Source organism: Trematomus bernacchii, unplaced genomic scaffold (assembly GCF_902827165.1).
Source record: "Trematomus bernacchii unplaced genomic scaffold, fTreBer1.1, whole genome shotgun sequence".
Taxonomy (NCBI): Eukaryota; Metazoa; Chordata; class Actinopteri; order Perciformes; family Nototheniidae; genus Trematomus; species Trematomus bernacchii.
The window spans coordinates 2,969,553-2,989,526 of record NW_022987662.1 but is presented as its reverse complement, the minus strand read 5'-3'; the positions used below and the strand labels follow the sequence as shown (position 1 = coordinate 2,989,526).

Genomic DNA, 19,974 nt, shown 5'->3' with positions numbered 1-19,974 from the left:
TATTACTTATTTATTTGGTGTACGATTATTCATATAGTAAATAAAAGCGTCTGCTAAATGTAATGTACGCTCAAAATGGTATGTTTGGCAGGAAGAGGGATTATTTACAAAAATAGTGTTTCTTGTCTGTTACATTTACTAAAAGTATAGGCCAGTGTTCATCTATAGTCACTAAATGTATTGCATTCACACACTCAAAATGGCATGTTTGGCAGGAGTTAGAGGGATTATTTACAAAAATACCAAATAGTGTTTCTTGTCTGTTACATTTACTAAAAGTATAGGCCAGTGTTCATATAGTCACTAATGTATTGCATTCACACACTCAAAATGGCATGTTTACTGCCAAGGAAACAGGAATTACAGGAATTCATCTAATCTCTTTGTTTTTCCACATTTGTTTTCATAGTGATGGAGATGAGGATGAAATGGCTTCACCATTGCCTACTTTCACCCAGCCCACACCTGCCACACCCTCACATTCCTCAACTTCTAGAAAGAGATCTGCACCAGTATTGGCCACTCAGCCTGCATCCAAAAAGCACTCACTTCCAAAGCTACCATCGTCTGGTTTCTACCAGCTTTCTGCAGCGTCAGATGCATCTGTAAACCAAAGGAAGCGTGGCCGAGGTGGGGCTCCCGCTCCTCAGCCAGGAAAAGGAAAAGCATCAGATAAATGTGTAAAACGCAGCCTTCTCCACAAAACGATGAAATGGTACAAGACTTTTTTTTACCATTTTGTGGACATTGCCGTGATGAACAGCTTCATTCTCCACAAGGAGCTGCACAAGATGACGAGTGACCCCAACGGGACAAAGCCACACACACAGAAGACTTTCAGGGAGCAGCTTGCTTCTGAAATGTTGGAATTTGGAACACCTCCACCCACGATCCCCCCCCGGCCCCCCACCACCACCATGCGGGCCCAAGTTTATGGGAAAGATGTCAGTATCAGGAAGAACTGCAGGAACTGCCATGATGCTGGCAAAAAGAAGGTGAAGACAGCTGTGTACTGCAGGAAGTGTGAGGTCCCTCTGTGCTTCACTTCCAAAAAAAATGTTACGAGGAGTGGCATGCCTAAGTTGTAACATTGTAAAGTTTTAAATAAATCTGCTCCAATTGGAGTCAAACTTCATTTTGCATGTTTTTGTTTTTTAATTGGTTTTTTTTACAACAGTTGTATTTGGATGGAATGAATACCTATAGTGATAATTCAAAGTAATAAAATGATTTTTACAGTGAAAATGGAACTGATGGTTCCCAAATTACCCAGAGGTGAGTCCGCCTGGACTTTATTTTTCTAAACCTCTCTAAAAGGTCAAATGTCACTTGTTTTGCATCAATCTTGATACAGGGTACGTATTATGTTATAGTTTGGATTCCTAAAGCTTTTAGTCTACTAACCCATCATTCAAGGGTGGTTTTCACTATAAGTAATGGGGTTTTTTTTAGGCGGAGATAGAATTTACATGTTTTTACTATGTTCCATATGAATTTATTTTAAAATAAAAACATCTATATTGATTCTGACACTTCTACATCCAACTCACAGATGTAACCTTGCTTTGAGAAAACATATTATTAATTTACCCCTTTTAGAAATGAAGATATAGTCTTTGTTGTGTTAGTGGCATTTTCGAGCCTGAAACCTGAAAAACAGGCTTAGGGCTTAACAGGTTAAATGTGGGGTAGGTAAATCCATCCAGTTATTTTAGCCGGTCCGGCTAAAATGATTGGTCGTACTTTTTACAGTACTACGGCTTCCACAGATGACATTTTTTTTAATTGATTTTTTGTCAAAGCACTTAAGATATTCATTGCTATCGGGATGTTAAGAGCATTCCATGGAATATAACACAAAGTGTATCTCGAGCCGGTTTCTCAAACTTACCTACCCCACCTTTAATAGCATCAAACATATTGTCCTGCCCTTCTTTAAAACTGCAGAATATGACTAGTAGGGGAAGTTTGCAGGATTAAAAGTAAGATGAGAGTAGTCTTTAAAGTTAAGTGGTTTTAAGACTGATTTGATAAAGATTACGATTCAAGAGATGCTTGAAAAACAAACCTGTTGCTGCTTTTTACTCAAGCTCCACCAGGTGGTGCTACTTCACAGCTACTATGATAGAGACCAAGCTGTCAAAAGGCTCTGACTAGATCAACCACTGCTGCGTAATGAAGTTTAAGACAATTAACATTCCCAATATCTTACATTAGCAAAAACTTCAGACCAACTACTTCTATAAGGATTTCAGTGGTGTTTCTCCTACCTAATTGCTATTTATTAAAAAGTAATAGCTTGCCATTCTTCAGAAAATGTCAGAACATATCTCCACAGGGCCTTAAAAAAAAGTTTAAAGCTGATTTTATCTTACAGTATGTCCATTTATAATAAAGTAAGTCTAAAAAATCATGAAATAGTATGTCGAAAAATATTATAGTATGTAAAAATAAATATATAGTAGTTCAAAAAAACGTCATACTAAGTTATAGTGTACTGAAAAAGTCTTAAAAACATGAAGAAATATATAATTATGCAGGTCGAACATTTGGAAAAACAGTTATAATATAGTATGTCTGAAAAGTGTCATAGTATAGAATAACCTTTTAATACATTATTTTGATCAGGGTTTCAGTATTCCTGCATATATCCTGTAACACTAAAATAAATGTTCCTGTATTGACTTCTGGGATGCACAAGAGGGCGCTATATGACTACAAGAAGAGAGAAGTACCTGTCAGATGGATCACAGTTCAAAAGTCGACTATTTGCTCCTTTTCGTGATTCCTTTGAGGCTCCTGGAGGAATTAAATGGAAAAACATGAAATAACAGACCAGCTTCATTGTGCATTCCTCATTTATTATCATGGTCCTCTTTACATTAGGTGAGGATGGTTGGAGGTCAGTCCACTATAAACCTTGTTGTGGCCGCCTAAAGTGGAATGTTCAGAAGATTAAAGCCTATCAGCGTGCTCATTTAAAAGTTACACACTATGTTTTTATAATATGATCAACCTGCTCTTACCTTGTGATGAAAACAAGATCACACCTCTGTTTGTTCAGCGTGGTTTGTACAATGTTTTAAAGACATTCTCGTTCAAAATGACAGTGGCAGTGATAACACATGAAAGTAGAATTGTTGTAGATATGTTAAATAACCTAAGAAATAGATATAGAATATGTTGTGTGTGTCATAGGTGTGAAACGAAAATAGGTTGCTTTCCAGGAACAACCTACTGTACCAGAGCAGGTCAAGGTGTTTACAGGAAATAATATAAAGTTCTGTAGTTTTTGTCTGTAATGAGCATGAAAACAGGCATTAGTTTGAAGGACATGTAAACACACATTGTAACCGACTAAACCACATTTTCAATCTTGTGCCATCCCACATAAGGACAGTGATCAAAAAGCTAATTTGCCTACTCCACCTGTTTGAACATCAATGTGTGGAATGAGCAGAAGTTCAGCTCGAGAGTGCGGATATGTATACTTCGTCACTCTCTTTCCCTTATATCATCCTAGGGAATGACGTGAGATAAAACAGCTAGCTACAGCATTAATCTAAGTCTCATTTGCATTCCATGTTTATATCACTGAAAGTAAAGCCTCTCCAGCCACCATATAGCAACATGTGTGTAGATAGTACAGAAAAACAAAGAGTGACAACAAAGCCTGGCGTGGTGCAGGCTTTTGAGTAGAAAGCTCCTAAGAAGATTGTTTTTTCCTCTACACTGTGACAGCACTGTCCTGGTGTCAGGTCTGGTGACTTATTGCATGCTGTCAGTCCTCTTCAACAGATCTGAGGTGAGTTTCAAACATGGTGGCAGTCTGGGCTCGTTTTGGCGCCATCATCCGCCTCCCAAAGCCACACCCAAACACCCCAGGGTCTTTTTCCAGCTGCTCCCCAGGGGCAAGCAGCTCTTCTGGGTACGGTTCCTCCTACTCTTCATCCAAGCCTGGTCAGGACGACTGCATGAGGCCCGTCAGCCGTTTGCCCGTCAGCGACTTGCCCTGATGGGAGGCAGAGAGATAAAGGGAGGGAGGGGGACAGCTGTCACCTTAAGAGCTTAACGAAGGAGCAGTGTGGGAGGAAAAGTTAAAGAAAAGAAAGACTGCAGAGACGTATCAAAGCGTTGGTGCTGGGTGGTTAGTGGACAACATATGATGTACCACAAGTACATCATAATGATACCACAAGAAAATGCCTCGGTGGAGCAGTCATGACAAAGTTAAAGAATTTAAAAAGGCATTGTAGTACTATGTGGAAAATCTGAAAAAGTAATAGTATTTAGACATAATAAAGTACATTGAAAAAGTAATATTAAAAAAATATAATATATTGAAAATTTGAAAACGTCATAGTATAGCATGTTAAAAGATATCATGAAAAAGTCATTGTATAGTATGTAGAAAAACGTCATAGTATACTGTAGCATGTTGAGACATTTGAAAAAAAACTCATAGTATACTACGTCACAAAAAATCATGATAAATGTCATGAACTAGTTTGTCTGAAATGGTTAGGTCAATCAGTCATGGTGTAGCATATCTTAAAATTGTCTTAAAAAAGTCATAGTGTAGCATGTCGAAAAATGTGTAAAACGTCATAGTACAGTTTGTTACAAAATATCATGAAAAGGTCAATAGTATGTAAAGAAATTGAAAAGAAAGTCATTGTATAGCAAAAAACAGAAATGCTATAATATGTCAATCTGCTGACTTTTGAAAAAAACAACTCTTTGTAATTGAATGAATGCAGTTGAAGAGTTATAAGCAGAGGGACACTCACCACACTGCGAGTGAACTTCTCCAGAGAGGTGCGTCGGCCCTGCTCCGTTTCAGGCTGAGAGTCCAAGAGAAAAATCACAAGAGGAACAGTTCAACAATTCAGTGTTTAAATAGCGTATGAATCTCACACACTTGAGCAGATTTGTTCACATTATTACAGATTAAGAGAGGACATGTTTCTTTATTTTGTGTATTCTCGTCTGCCTGTAAAAACATGGGTTAGTATTTTGAGCAACGTTCATGTAGGGACAACCCAAGTCAATACATAACGTAAAAAAAAAGACCTCTCATTCCTGCCTCCTTACAAAGCGACCTGCCTGGTATATGACCTCACTTCCTGCCGTGTGTAATCACACATTGAGTATATCAGTGATGTGCAGAGAGATCGACCTGTGGGACAAACACAGACAGACATGCTTACTTTCTTCTTTGCCATCAGCAGGTCCTGGTACACGTTGGAGCGCAGGAAGCATGTGTAGCTGTCACTTTTCATCAGTTTGTAGATGTGGTCCTAAATGGAAAGAGAAGAGGCAGGAAGAGAAAGAGACACGTGGGTTACATGCTTCCCAGTAAATCATTCTGAAACAGTGTCGTGCAAAACGTAAGGAGACAGTCACTAAGGGAGGAACGTGATGTGGCAAATTAGGAACTCACTGACAGGAATGTATTCAACTGATTACTTTGTCTCTCTGCTAGGCCGCGCTGAGGCTGTCATTGAGGACTTTAAATTGGACATGGCCACGCCTTCCTCCAGTCACATGGTGGGAAGATGCTTTGTTGCTACGGAGACGGGCACCTACTTTGAAGGCACTGGCTTCCTGAAAGCAGGTGAGAGGAGACACTGAGACGTCGCTTGCAAACTTGTTCCCTCAGCAAAAATCTGATTCTACTTTTTCTCAGGTAAAATGTAATGTTCTTGTTATGAAAGGTGAACATTAATGCATCCTTCCCTCTCTCTAGTCTCTTCCTACAGAGTGGGTCTGGATGTGTCGATAGCCTTAGAGTTCAGGACCAGCAGAACCAATGGGGTGCTTTTGGGCATCAGTAACCAAGCCAACGATGGACTGGGACTAGAGATTGTCGAGGGCAAGGTACGTAACATTGACGAAAGGAATCCAACATTTGGGGAAATTGTTATTCAATTTCCACTAGAAATTGAGAAGAAAAAGCGACTGTTAAATAATAGATCAAAAGAACTGGAAACAGCTGTCCTGTCCAACCTATCATACAAGAAGTATTACTTTCTCATCTCAATCTTAACCAGAAAACAAATAAGTGTGAAGGGTGAATTATTCCTTTAATCTACTTTAGAAGTAACGACTGAGCTTGTCCTAGCAATAGCTTGGTACAATATATGTTTTTTTAAATTGTTTAAAGTATCACTGAACAAAACATGTACTTAGATACATATGCATAACATCTCAAAAATATCGTTTAAAACAAGCATTTCTTCCCCTTCCTGTCACCAGCTGCTCTTCCACGTTGACAACGGAGCTGGACGAATCACAGCGGAGCACGTGCCTGAGGGCGAGGGCTTCTGCGACGGCCAGTGGCACTCGGTCACTGCCAAGAAGCTGCGGCACCGCATGGAGCTGGTGGTGGACGAGAAGCAGAGCCAATCAGAGAGCCCCAACGCTCGCTCCAACACGTGTGACACAAACGACCCCATCTACGTCGGAGGATATCCAGGTACGACTGCTTTCTAACTCACATACTCAGTATTATACCTTAGTATACATTGAAACACATTAGTATTAGTACATTTTGTGGATCAAAGAGCAACTTTAAAGGTCACCTATTATGCAAAATCCACTTTTTCATGTCTTTTCTACATCAACATGTGTCCCCTCTCTGTAAAGAGATTCTTAAAGTTTCAGGAAAAAAGATTCTCTCACTTTTTGTCCTGATCCATTTATATAAAAACCTGTCTGAAAATGAGCTGATCAGATTTTGGCCACTTTATGATGTCATAACGATTGTTTGGCTTGAGTAATCATTAGCCAATCACCAACCAAGGTAACACCCCCCCCCACCTTATCACCTGAATCTCCTCCTAGAGCACCATTGTGTTCTTTGTAACCAAATATCTCGGGGAGGGGCTCTTTATTTTCATCTAAAGCAGGGGTGTCAAACTCAAGGCCCGGGGGCCAAATCCGGCCCGCGACCTCATTTTATGTGGCCCGCAAGAGCTTGCAAAGAATATAATATACAATACAATTGGTGTAATTGTTGAATATTTGCTTTCAATTATTTGCCCTAGAGTTCTGCTTTCAGACGTACTTATTTAGGAAGATATTACCAGAACTGATAATAATCCAATCCAGGGCCAACAATGTAATATAATACATTATTTAATATATATTATATATTTACATATATTTATATATAATACAAATTACAACCGGCCCTTTGAGTGCAACCATAATGCTGATGTGGCCCGGGATGAAATTGAGTTTGACACCCCTGATCTAAAGTAACAGACAGAGAATCAGCACTTTTGAAACAGGGCTGAAACAGAGGGGATTATGGGTAATGCTGCAATGATCTGTTTGGTATTCGGAGCCAAACACTTCAGAGACATGTTTGTATATATCTGAGACCTATAATATATTGATGAAAAACAGTATAATAGGGGACCTTTAAATACAAATATGTGAGAGGTCCTGTTTTTCTTTCTCTCTCAGGTGGAGTTCGGCAGGCGGCTCTCTCCACCAGCACTTCCTTCAGAGGTTGTATGAGGAACCTGAAGATCACCAAAGCTTCTAAGACCATGGAGGTGCAGTTCAACAAGGCTCTGGAGATTAAAGGAGTGCAGCCTCTCTCCTGTCCCGCTGCAGCTGCATAACTGCTACCTTAGAGCTTCCCCTTTGTTGTCCACTCAACAGAGCACTCCTACAAGGGGCTACACATGTTCAAATCTTGCCGCTCTTCTCATTTCTTTGTTTGGTCTCCTCTATCGCCCTGCCTTTGACCCAGAAATGTATCTCAGTGTACTTTTGAAGGAAGGATGTCTCGAGCAGAGTATGGATAGGTGTATTCTTTCATAATCATTGACATAGAAAGTGGCGTGACAATGGACAGATTACAGTTACATTTAATTGACTAAAATGATTGCTCCAAAGCATAGATGTCTTATTTTTTGGTTGCCTCGACTCCTATCTCCTCATGTCTCTTCCTTGCTTCCTGTTGCTTCAGTAAGACACAAGAAAAGGATGCACAATCAGAGAAATGAGAACAGCCCTCAGCCTTTAAACCTGCACTTCACAATGTTTTTATTTCAGTGTGTAAAGCCCTCTTTGCAAGTTACCTGGTGCAGTTTTGAAGAAGGTAACAGACTTTTAACAACGTTTTAGCACCCTCCAAACGTTAACCCTTACATTTTCAGAGACCCTGACTTAATGTACATTGTAAGACTCTGGACAATAAATCTTATCATGGCTACACATTGAGGTCTCAGTGTTTTAACATGTGTTTCTTAATTAACTGTATACTTAGAGAAAGATAATAGTATTAAGACCTGTGCTCACAGTATTCAAGCTAATTATATTTGTGGTATGATTAGGAGAATATTAGATTTGTTTTAGTTAAAGTATATAATATATATATTTACCCTTGTAACATAGACTTTTCTGGAAAGGATGAAAAAAGTGTTTCCTTCATAAACCTTGTTCGCTGAGAATTTGTAAATGTTTTCAATCCACATTGTAAAGTCATTACCTTATCACTTACAAAACAATAGACAAAGTTGGACTTCTTGTCAACTTGCTTTTCAGATATCTTTAAATACCTTTGACATTCCATACTTAATCAATGACTTTAATAACTATAATGGAGAATTGTCAAACAAGCTGGATCTTGAAATGTTGAGGTACCCATTTGGAGGTACAAGGTTGTTGTAGGACACTAATGGCAGTGGATTTTCTGCATGGTGTGGCTGAATAATACTTCAGCAGCTGTTTCTGAAATATAACCTTCCTCTAAGCACGGCGATCCCCCCATTGGACCCCTCCCACTTTTTTTTTTTTTGAGACACTGTCTCAGGGCTTCTTAACATTTATGAAACTATTAATGTGTAGCACCAGATTAACGGTAAGAATCTCAGCTAACTGAAGATATGAACCATTTTTAGCTAAAAGAAACACAAGAGTAATACCAAGCCTTTGAATTTTGCGAAAAAATGCTAACTAATGCTAACGGAGTTTTGCACAGCCCTCACTCTCAAAATGCCCTTATTACTTATCGTAACTGCACAAACAAGATATCCGATTAAAGCTGAGACTCCACATATTCCATACATGTAGTGTCATCACTGTATGACCCCGAATTTGCGGAGCTTTCAGCCAGAAAAGAGAAAGTAAACAACATCCGGTTTCAAAAATATTACAATAATTACATCTTACCTTTTTTGATTTGTGATCAAAAGTTGTGTTCAACGGAATAAAAACGCCGCCCAAGGTTAATCCAATGTGTCTGTGTCACGTAGAATGTTTTACTGATAATCCATCATCATATTTATGGCAATAAACTGGGTATAAAGTTTTGCAGTCAAGGCTTACTTTCAGATATGCTTCGTTTGCTTCTCTATTACGTCCGCAATGGTAATGTTTACGTGGATTTTGGAACCGCCCATCGGATTCTATTGGATCTAATGGTTAAGAAAAAGGTGTAAATCACTCAAATCGACCAATGGGTTCAATAGATATGGTCCTGCGTAAAGTATAAATTGTGAATGCCAGCGGCACACCCATTACTCAGCAGACTCTACGCCGTGTTTACTACGTAAACAACAGGAATTGCAGCAGCAGCAGGACCCAGAGCGCACAGAGCGGACAGCAGATAACGGAGCAGATTAAAAGATTGGCGTTTAGGACTTTTTCTATACTTTGACTTTTGTCAAATAATGGCTTGCAGGAAAGAGATGCTTACTACTTTACAGGCAATGGAAATGGTGACTAATGTTGACAGCGATGCAGATATGTTACCCGTTGATTCTGAGTCAGACGACGAGGATTTCCTGCAGCCAGAACGGAACCCGGAGCGTTGTGACTCTGATGATGAAATTCCACCACGGGAAAGGTATGTAATCTCTCTGTTTTTATCTATTACTTATTTATTTGGTGTACGATTATTCATATAGTAAATAAAAGCGTCTGCTAAATGTAATGTACGCTCAAAATGGTATGTTTGGCAGGAAGAGGGATTATTTACAAAAATAGTGTTTCTTGTCTGTTACATTTACTAAAAGTATAGGCCAGTGTTCATCTATAGTCACTAAATGTATTGCATTCACACACTCAAAATGGCATGTTTGGCAGGAGTTAGAGGGATTATTTACAAAAATACCAAATAGTGTTTCTTGTCTGTTACATTTACTAAAAGTATAGGCCAGTGTTCATATAGTCACTAATGTATTGCATTCACACACTCAAAATGGCATGTTTACTGCCAAGGAAACAGGAATTACAGGAATTCATCTAATCTCTTTGTTTTTCCACATTTGTTTTCATAGTGATGGAGATGAGGATGAAATGGCTTCACCATTGCCTACTTTCACCCAGCCCACACCTGCCACACCCTCACATTCCTCAACTTCTAGAAAGAGATCTGCACCAGTATTGGCCACTCAGCCTGCATCCAAAAAGCACTCACTTCCAAAGCTACCATCGTCTGGTTTCTACCAGCTTTCTGCAGCGTCAGATGCATCTGTAAACCAAAGGAAGCGTGGCCGAGGTGGGGCTCCCGCTCCTCAGCCAGGAAAAGGAAAAGCATCAGATAAATGTGTAAAACGCAGCCTTCTCCACAAAACGATGAAATGGTACAAGACTTTTTTTTACCATTTGTGGACATTGCCGTGATGAACAGCTTCATTCTCCACAAGGAGCTGCACAAGATGACGAGTGACCCCAACGGGACAAAGCCACACACACAGAAGACTTTCAGGGAGCAGCTTGCTTCTGAAATGTTGGAATTTGGAACACCTCCACCCACGATCCCCCCCCCGGCCCCCCACCACCACCATGCGGGCCCAAGTTTTATGGGAAAGATGTCAGTATCAGGAAGAACTGCAGGAACTGCCATGATGCTGGCAAAAAGAAGGTGAAGACAGCTGTGTACTGCAGGAAGTGTGAGGTCCCTCTGTGCTTCACTTCCAAAAAAAAATGTTACGAGGAGTGGCATGCCTAAGTTGTAACATTGTAAAGTTTTAAATAAATCTGCTCCAATTGGAGTCAAACTTCATTTTGCATGTTTTTGTTTTTTAATTGGTTTTTTTACAACAGTTGTATTTGGATGGAATGAATACCTATAGTGATAATTCAAAGTAATAAAATGATTTTTACAGTGAAAATGGAACTGATGGTTCCCAAATTACCCAGAGGTGAGTCCGCCTGGACTTTATTTTTCTAAACCTCTCTAAAAGGTCAAATGTCACTTGTTTTGCATCAATCTTGATACAGGGTACGTATTATGTTATAGTTTGGATTCCTAAAGCTTTTAGTCTACTAACCCATCATTCAAGGGTGGTTTTCACTATAAGTAATGGGGTTTTTTTTTAGGCGGAGATAGAATTTACATGTTTTTACTATGTTCCATATGAATTTATTTTAAAATAAAAACATCTATATTGATTCTGACACTTCTACATCCAACTCACAGATGTAACCTTGCTTTGAGAAAACATATTATTAATTTACCCCTTTTAGAAATGAAGATATAGTCTTTGTTGTGTTAGTGGCATTTTCGAGCCTGAAACCTGAAAAACAGGCTTAGGGCTTAACAGGTTAAATGTGGGGTAGGTAAATCCATCCAGTTATTTTAGCCGGTCCGGCTAAAATGATTGGTCGTACTTTTTACAGTACTACGGCTTCCACAGATGACATTTTTTTTAATGGATTTTTTGTCAAAGCACTTAAGATATTCATTGCTATCGGGATGTTAAGAGCATTCCATGGAATATAACAAAAAGTGTATCTCGAGCCGGTTTCTCAAACTTACCTACCCCACCTTTAATAGCATCAAACATATTGTCCTGCCCTTCTTTAAAACTGCAGAATATGACTAGTAGGGGAAGTTTGCAGGATTAAAAGTAAGATGAGAGTAGTCTTTAAAGTTAAGTGGTTTTAAGACTGATTTGATAAAGATTACGATTCAAGAGATGCTTGAAAAACAAACCTGTTGCTGCTTTTTACTCAAGCTCCACCAGGTGGTGCTACTTCACAGCTACTATGATAGAGACACCTCCAAGCTGTCAAAAGGCTCTGACTAGATCAACCACTGCTGCGTAATGAAGTTTAAGACAATTAACATTCCCAATATCTTACATTAGCAAAAACTTCAGACCAACTACTTCTATAAGGATTTCAGTGGTGTTTCTCCTACCTAATTGCTATTTATTAAAAAGTAATAGCTTGCCATTCTTCAGAAAATGTCAGAACATATCTCCACAGGGCCTTAAAAAAAAGTTTAAAGCTGATTTTATCTTACAGTATGTCCATTTATAATAAAGTAAGTCTAAAAAATCATGAAATAGTATGTCGAAAAATATTATAGTATGTAAAAATAAATATATAGTAGTTCAAAAAAACGTCATACTAAGTTATAGTGTACTGAAAAAGTCTTAAAAACATGAACAAATATATAATTATGTAGGTCGAACATTTGGAAAAACAGTTATAATATAGTATGTCTGAAAAGTGTCATAGTATAGAATAACCTTTTAATACATTATTTTGATCAGGGTTTCAGTATTCCTGCATATATCCTGTAACACTAAAATAAATGTTCCTGTATTGACTTCTGGGATGCACAAGAGGGCGCTATATGACTACAAGAAGAAAGAAGTACCTGTCAGATGGATCACAGTTCAAAAGTCGACTATTTGCTCCTTTTCGTGATTCCTTTGAGGCTCCTGGAGGAATTAAATGGAAAAACATGAAATAACAGACCAGCTTCATTGTGCATTCCTCATTTATTATCATGGTCCTCTTTACATTAGGTGAGGATGGTTGGAGGTCAGTCCACTATAAACCTTGTTGTGGCCGCCTAAAGTGGAATGTTCAGAAGATTAAAGCCTATCAGCGTGCTCATTTAAAAGTTACACACTATGTTTTTATAATATGATCAACCTGCTCTTACCTTGTGATGAAAACAAGATCACACCTCTGTTTGTTCAGCGTGGTTTGTACAATGCTTTGAAGACATTCTCGTTCAAAATGACAGTGGCAGTGATAACACATGAAAGTAGAATTGTTGTAGATATGTTAAATAACCTAAGAAATAGATATAGAATATGTTGTGTGTGTCATAGGTGTGAAACGAAAATAGGTTGCTTTCCAGGAACAACCTACTGTACCAGAGCAGGTCAAGGTGTTTACAGGAAATAATATAAAGTTCTGTAGTTTTTGTCTGTAATGAGCATGAAAACAGGCATTAGTTTGAACGACATGTAAACACACATTGTAACCGACTAAACCACGTTTTCAATCTTGTGCCATCCCACATAAGGACAGTGATCAAAAAGCTAATTTGCCTACTCCACCTGTTTGAACATCAATGTGTGGAATGAGCAGAAGTTCAGCTCGAGAGTGCGGATATGTATACTTCGTCACTCTCTTTCCCTTATATCATCCTAGGGAATGACGTGAGATAAAACAGCTAGCTACAGCATTAATCTAAGTCTCATTTGCATTCCATGTTTATATCACTGAAAGTAAAGCCTCTCCAGCCACCATATAGCAACATGTGTGTAGATAGTACAGAAAAACAAAGAGTGACAACAAAGCCTGGCGTGGTGCAGGCTTTTGAGTAGAAAGCTCCTAAGAAGATTGTTTTTTCCTCTACACTGTGACAGCACTGTCCTGGTGTCAGGTCTGGTGACTTATTGCATGCTGTCAGTCCTCTTCAACAGATCTGAGGTGAGTTTCAAACATGGTGGCAGTCTGGGCTCGTTTTGGCGCCATCATCCGCCTCCCAAAGCCACACCCAAACACCCCAGGGTCTTTTTCCAGCTGCTCCCCAGGGGCAAGCAGCTCTTCTGGGTACGGTTCCTCCTACTCTTCATCCAAGCCTGGTCAGGACGACTGCATGAGGCCCGTCAGCCGTTTGCCCGTCAGCGACTTGCCCTGATGGGAGGCAGAGAGATAAAGGGAGGGAGGGGGACAGCTGTCACCTTAAGAGCAGTGTGGGAGGAAAAGTTAAAGAAAAGAAAGACTGCAGAAATGTATCAAAGCTTTGGTGCTGGGTGGTAAGTGGACAACATATGATGTACCACAAGTACATCATAATGATACCACACGAAAATGCCTCGGTGGAGCAGTCATGAAAAAGTTAAAGAATTAAAAAAGGCATTGTGGTACTATGTGGAAAATCTGAAAAAGTAATAATATAGGATGTTGAAAAAATATAATATAATGAACATTTTGAAAAACGTCATAGTATAGCATGTTAAAAGATATCATGAAAAAGTCATTGTATAGTACGTAGAAAAAACGTCATAGTATAGCATGTTGAGACATTTGAAAAAAAATTCATAGTATACTACGTCACAAAAAATCATGATAAATGTCATGAACTAGTTTGTCTGAAATGGTTAGGTCAATCAGTCATGGTGTAGCATGTCTTAAAATTGTCTTAAAAAAGTCATAGTATAGCATGTCGAAAAATGTGTAAAACGTCATAGTACAGTTTGTTACAAAATATCATGAAAAGGTCAATAGTATGTAAAGAAATTGAAAAGAAAGTCATTGTATAGCAAAAAACAGAAATGCTATAATATGTCAATCTGCTGACTTTTGAAAAAAACAACTCTTTGTAATTGAATGAAGGCAGTTGAAGAGTTATAAGCAGAGGGACACTCACCACACTGCGAGTGAACTTCTCCAGAGAGGTGCGTCGGCCCTGCTCCGTTTCAGGCTGAGAGTCCAAGAGAAAAATCACAAGAGGAACAGTTCAACAATTCAGTGTTTAAATAGCGTATGAATCTCACACACTTGAGCAGATTTGTTCACATTATTACAGATTAAGAGAGGACATGTTTCTTTTATTTTGTGTATTCTCGTCTGCCTGTAAAAACATGGGTTAGTATTTTGAGCAACGTTCATGTAGGGACAAACCAAGTCAATAAATAACGTAAAAAAAAAGACCTCTCATTCCTGCCTCCTTACAAAGCGACCTGCCTGGTATATGACCTCACTTCCTGCCGTGTGTAATCACACATTGAGTATATCAGTGATGTGCAGAGAGATTGACCTGTGGGACAAACACAGACAGACATGCTTACTTTCTTCTTTGCCATCAGCAGGTCCTGGTACACGTTGGAGCGCAGGAAGCATGTGTAGCTGTCACTTTTCATCAGTTTGTAGATGTGGTCCGAAATGGAAAGAGAAGAGGCAGGAAGAGAAAGAGACACGTGGGTTACATGCTTCCCAGGGCTTCTGTAAATCATTCTGAAACAGTGTCGTGCAAAATGTAAGGAGACAGTCACTAAGGGAGGAACGTGATGTGGCAAATTAGGAACTCACTGACAGGAATGTATTCAACTGATTACTTTGTCTCTCTGCTAGGCCGCGCTGAGGCTGTCATTGAGGACTTTAAATTGGACATGGCCACGCCTTCCTCCAGTCACATGGTGGGAAGATGCTTTGTTGCTACGGAGACGGGCACCTACTTTGAAGGCACTGGCTTCCTGAAAGCAGGTGAGAGGAGACACTGAGACGTCGCTTGCAAACTTGTTCCTCAGCAAAAATCTGATTCTACTTTTTCTCAGGTAAAATGTAATGTTCTTGTTATGAAAGGTGAACATTAATGCATCCTTCCCTCTCTCTAGTCTCTTCCTACAGAGTGGGTCTGGATGTGTCGATAGCCTTAGAGTTCAGGACCAGCAGAACCACTGGGGTGCTTTTGGGCATCAGTAACCAAGCCAACGATGGACTGGGACTAGAGATTGTCGAGGGCAAGGTACGTAACATTGACGAAAGGAATCCAACATTTGGGGAAATTGTTATTCAATTTCCACTAGAAATTGAGAAGAAAAAGCGACTGTTAAATAATAGATCAAAAGAACTGGAAACAGCTGTCCTGTCCAACCTATCATACAAGAAGTATTACTTTCTCATCTCAATCTTAACCAGAAAACAAATAAGTGTGAAGGGTGAATTTTTCCTTTAATCTACTTTAGAAGTAATGACTGAGCTTGTCCTAGCAATAGCTTGGTACAATATATGTTTTTTTAAATTGTTTAAAGTATCACTGAACAAAACATGTACTTAGATACATATGCATAACATCTCAAAAATATCGTTTAAAACAAGCATTTCTTCCCCTTCCTGTCACCAGCTGCTCTTCCACGTTGACAACGGAGCTGGACGAATCACAGCGGAGCACGTGCCTGAGGGCGAGGGCTTCTGCGACGGCCAGTGGCACTCGGTCACTGCCAAGAAGCTGCGGCACCGCGTGGAGCTGGTGGTGGACGAGAAGCAGAGCCAATCAGAGAGCCCCAACGCTCGCTCCAACACGTGTGACACAAACGACCCCATCTACGTCGGAGGATATCCAGGTACGACTGCTTTCTAACTCACATACTCAGTATTATACCTTAGTATACATTGAAAACACATTAGTATTAGTACATTTTGTGGATCAAAGAGCAACTTTAAAGGTCACCTATCATGCAAAATCCACTTTTTCATGTCTTTTCTACATCAACATGTGTCCCCTCTGTGTAAAGAGATTCTGAAAGTTTCAGGAAAAAAGATTCTCTCACTTTTTGTCCTGATCCATTTATATAAAAACCTGTCTGAAAATGAGCTGATCAGATTTTGGCCACTTTATGATGTCATAACGATTGTTTGGCTTGAGTAATCATTAGCCAATCACCAACCAAGGTAACACCCCCCCCACCTTATCACCTGAATCTCCTCCTAGAGCACCATTGTGTTCTTTGTAACCAAATATCTCTCAGAGGGGCGTGGGGAGGGGCTCTTTATTTTCATCTAAAGCAGGGGTGTCAAACTCAAGGCCCGGGGGCCAAATCCGGCCCGCGACCTCATTTTATGTGGCCCGCAAGAGCTTGCAAAGAATATAATATACAATACAATTGGTGTAATTGTTGAATATTTGCTTTCAATTATTTGCCCTAGAGTTCTGCTTTCAGACGTACTTATTTAGGAAGATATTACCAGAACTGATAATAATCCAATCCAGGGCCAACAATGTAATATAATACATTATTTAATATATATTATATATTTACATATATTTATATATAATACAAATTACAACCGGCCCTTTGAGTGCAACCATAATGCTGATGTGGCCCGGGATGAAATTGAGTTTGACACCCCTGATCTAAAGTAACAGACAGAGAATCAGCACTTTTGAAACAGGGCTGAAACAGAGGGGATTATGGGTAATGCTGCAATGATCTGTTTGGTATTCGGAGCCAAACACTTCAGCGACATGTTTGTATATATCTGAGACCTATAATATATTGATGAAAAACAGTATAATAGGGGACCTTTAAATACAAATATGTGAGAGGTCCTGTTTTTCTTTCTCTCTCAGGTGGAGTTCGGCAGGCGGCTCTCTCCACCAGCACTTCCTTCAGAGGTTGTATGAGGAACCTGAAGATCACCAAAGCTTCTAAGACCATGGAGGTGCAGTTCAACAAGGCTCTGGAGATTAAAGGAGTGCAGCCTCTCTCCTGTCCCGCTGCAGCTGCATAACTGCTACCTTAGAGCTTCCCCTTTGTTGTCCACTCAACAGAGCACTCCTACAAGGGGCTACACATGTTCAAATCTTGCCACTCTTCTCATTTCTTTGTTTGGTCTCCTCTATCGCCCTGCCTTTGTCCCAGAAATGTATCTCAGTGTACTTTTGAAGGAAGGATGTCTCGAGCAGAGTATGGATAGGTGTATTCTTTCATAATCCTTGACATAGAAAGTGGCGTGACAATGGACAGATTACAGTTACATTTAATTGACTAAAATGATTGCTCCAAAGCATAGATGTCTTATTTTTTGGTTGCCTCGACTCCTATCTCCTCATGTCTCTTCCTTGCTTCCTGTTGCTTCAGTAAGACACAAGAAAAGGATGCACAATCAGAGAAATGAGAACAGCCCTCAGCCTTTAAACCTGCACTTCACAATGTTTTTATTTCAGTGTGTAAAGCCCTCTTTGCAAGTTACCTGCTGCAGTTTTGAAGAAGGTAACAGACTTTTAACAACGTTTTAGCACCCTCCAAACGTTAACCCTTACATTTTCAGAGACCCTGACTTAATGTACATTGTAAGACTCTGGACAATAAATCTTATCATGGCTACACATTGAGGTCTCAGTGTTTTAACATGTGTTTCTTAATTAACTGTATACTTAGAGAAAGATAATAGTATTAAGACCTGTGCTCACAGTATTCAAGCTAATTATATTTGTGGTATGATTAGGAGAATATTAGATTTGTTTTAGTTAAAGTATATAATATATATATTTACCCTTGTAACATAGACTTTTCTGGAAAGGATGAAAAAAGTGTGTCCTTCATAAACCTTGTTCGCTGAGAATTTGTAAATGTTTTCAATCCACATTGTAAAGTCATTACCTTATCACTTACAAAACAATAGACAAAGTTGGACTTCTTGTCAACTTGCTTTTCAGATATCTTTAAATACCTTTGACATTCCATACTTAATCAATGACTTTAATAACTATAATGGAGAATTGTCAAACAAGCTGGATCTTGAAATGTTGAGGTACCCATTTGGAGGTACAAGGTTTTTGTAGGACACTAATGGCAGTGGATTTTCTGCATGGTGTGGCTGAATAATACTTCAGCAGCTGTTTCTGAAATATAACCTTCCTCTAAGCACGGCGATCCCCCCATTGGACCCCTCCCACTTTTTTTTTTTGAGACACTGTCTCAGGGCTTCTTAACATTTATGAAACTATTAATGTGTAGCACCAGATTAACGGTAAGAATCTCAGCTAACTGAAGATATGAACCATTTTTAGCTAAAAGAAACACAAGAGTAATACCAAGCCTTTGAATTTTGCGAAAAAAATGCTAACTAATGCTAACGGAGTTTTGCACAGCCCTCACTCTCAAAATGCCCTTATTACTTATCGTAACTGCACAAACAAGATATCCGATTAAAGCTGAGACTCCACATATTCCATACATGTAGTGTCATCACTGTATGACCCCGAATTTGCGGAGCTTTCAGCCAGAAAGGAGAAAGTAAACAACATCCGGTTTCAAAAATATTACAATAATTACATCTTACCTTTTTTGATTTGTGATCAAAAGTTGTGTTCAACGGAATAAAAACGCCGCTCAAGGTTAATCCAATGTGTCTGTGTCACGTAGAATGTTTTACTGATAATCCATCATCATATTTATGGCAATAAACTGGGTATAAAGTTTTGCAGTCAAGGCTTACTTTCAGATATGCTTCGTTTGCTTCTCTATTACGTCCGCAATGGTAATGTTTACGTGGATTTGGGAACTGCCCATCGGATTCTATTGGATCTAATGGTTAAGAAAAAGGTGTAAATCACTCAAATCGACCAATGGGTTCAATAGATATGGTCCTGCGTAAAGTATTTAAATGTGAATGCCAGCGGCACACCCATTACTCAGCAGACTCTACGCCGTTACTCAACAGGAATTGCAGCAGCAGGACCCAGAGCGCACAGAGCGGACAGCAGATAACGGAGCAGATTAAAAGATTGGCGTTTAGGACTTTTTCTATACTTTGACTTTTGTCAAATAATGGCTTGCAGGAAAGAGATGCTTACTACTTTACAGGCAATGAAAATGGTGACTAATGTTGACAGCGATGCAGATATGTTACCCGTTGATTCTGAGTCAGACGACGAGGATTTCCTGCAGCCAGAACGGAACCCGGATCGTTGTGACTCTGATGATGAAATTCCACCACGGGAAAGGTATGTAATCTCTCTGTTTTTATCTATTACTTATTTATTTGGTGTACGATTATTCATATAGTAAATAAAAGCGTCTGCTAAATGTAATGTACGCTCAAAATGGCATGTTTGGCAGGAAGAGGGATTATTTACAAAAATAGTGTTTCTTGTCTGTTACATTTACTAAAAGTATAGGCCAGTGTTCATCTATAGGCACTAAATGTATTGCATTCACACACTCAAAATGGCATGTTTGGCAGGAGTTAGAG

General features: G+C 39.3%; 3 protein-coding genes and 1 long non-coding RNA gene across 4 annotated transcripts; 2 read left to right on the top strand and 2 right to left on the bottom strand.

Moving 5' to 3' along the window:
• Nucleotides 1–2,658: 2,658 nt before the first annotated feature.
• Nucleotides 2,659–5,302, bottom strand: LOC117486942. The gene is made up of 3 exons (XR_004556337.1): nt 5,211–5,302; nt 4,791–4,844; nt 2,659–4,012 (listed from the first exon to the last, which is right to left on the bottom strand). It is a non-coding gene; the product is annotated as an uncharacterized LOC117486942 (long non-coding RNA).
• Nucleotides 5,303–5,483: 181 nt separating this feature from the next.
• On the top strand, nt 5,484–8,235 carry LOC117486908 (laminin subunit alpha-2-like). Its single transcript, XM_034135498.1, has 4 exons — nt 5,484–5,617; nt 5,750–5,880; nt 6,259–6,478; nt 7,474–8,235. Exons 1-4 carry the CDS (start codon nt 5,524–5,526, stop codon nt 7,632–7,634), a joined length of 606 nt encoding a protein of 201 aa, XP_033991389.1. The 5' UTR covers nt 5,484–5,523; the 3' UTR covers nt 7,635–8,235.
• A 4,378-nt stretch (nt 8,236–12,613) lies between these two features.
• LOC117486904 (regulator of G-protein signaling 6-like) lies at nt 12,614–15,239 on the bottom strand. Its single transcript, XM_034135495.1, has 3 exons — nt 15,066–15,239; nt 14,645–14,698; nt 12,614–13,908 (listed from the first exon to the last, which is right to left on the bottom strand). The coding sequence occupies exons 1-3, from the start codon at nt 15,228–15,230 to the stop codon at nt 13,858–13,860; spliced, it is 270 nt and encodes an 89-aa protein (XP_033991386.1). The 5' UTR covers nt 15,231–15,239; the 3' UTR covers nt 12,614–13,857.
• LOC117486903 (laminin subunit alpha-2-like) lies at nt 15,198–18,109 on the top strand. The gene is made up of 4 exons (XM_034135493.1): nt 15,198–15,480; nt 15,612–15,742; nt 16,121–16,340; nt 17,348–18,109. Exons 1-4 carry the CDS (start codon nt 15,285–15,287, stop codon nt 17,506–17,508), a joined length of 708 nt encoding a protein of 235 aa, XP_033991384.1. The 5' UTR covers nt 15,198–15,284; the 3' UTR covers nt 17,509–18,109.
• The last annotated feature ends 1,865 nt before the right edge of the window (nt 18,110–19,974 follow it).

What these genes read in the sequence shown, in the direction of transcription:
- LOC117486903 (XM_034135493.1), top strand. Translation starts at nt 15,285, where the DNA reads ATGTGGCAAATTAGGAACTCACTGACAGGAATGTATTCAACTGATTAC. An exon ending in TAGAGATTGTCGAGGGCAAG is followed by an intron (nt 15,743 to 16,120) that starts GTACGTAACATT and finishes TCCTGTCACCAG; the next exon opens with CTGCTCTTCCACGTTGACAA. An exon ending in CTACGTCGGAGGATATCCAG is followed by an intron (nt 16,341 to 17,347) that starts GTACGACTGCTT and finishes TTTCTCTCTCAG; the next exon opens with GTGGAGTTCGGCAGGCGGCT.
- LOC117486908 (XM_034135498.1), top strand. Translation starts at nt 5,524, where the DNA reads ATGGCCACGCCTTCCTCCAGTCACATGGTGGGAAGATGCTTTGTTGCT. An exon ending in CACTGGCTTCCTGAAAGCAG is followed by an intron (nt 5,618 to 5,749) that starts GTGAGAGGAGAC and finishes CCCTCTCTCTAG; the next exon opens with TCTCTTCCTACAGAGTGGGT. An exon ending in TAGAGATTGTCGAGGGCAAG is followed by an intron (nt 5,881 to 6,258) that starts GTACGTAACATT and finishes TCCTGTCACCAG; the next exon opens with CTGCTCTTCCACGTTGACAA.
- LOC117486904 (XM_034135495.1), bottom strand. Translation starts at nt 15,230, where the DNA reads ATGATTTACAGAAGCCCTGGGAAGCATGTAACCCACGTGTCTCTTTCT. An exon ending in TGCTGATGGCAAAGAAGAAA is followed by an intron (nt 14,699 to 15,065) that starts GTAAGCATGTCT and finishes TTGGACTCTCAG; the next exon opens with CCTGAAACGGAGCAGGGCCG. An exon ending in AGAAGTTCACTCGCAGTGTG is followed by an intron (nt 13,909 to 14,644) that starts GTGAGTGTCCCT and finishes GCCTCCCATCAG; the next exon opens with GGCAAGTCGCTGACGGGCAA.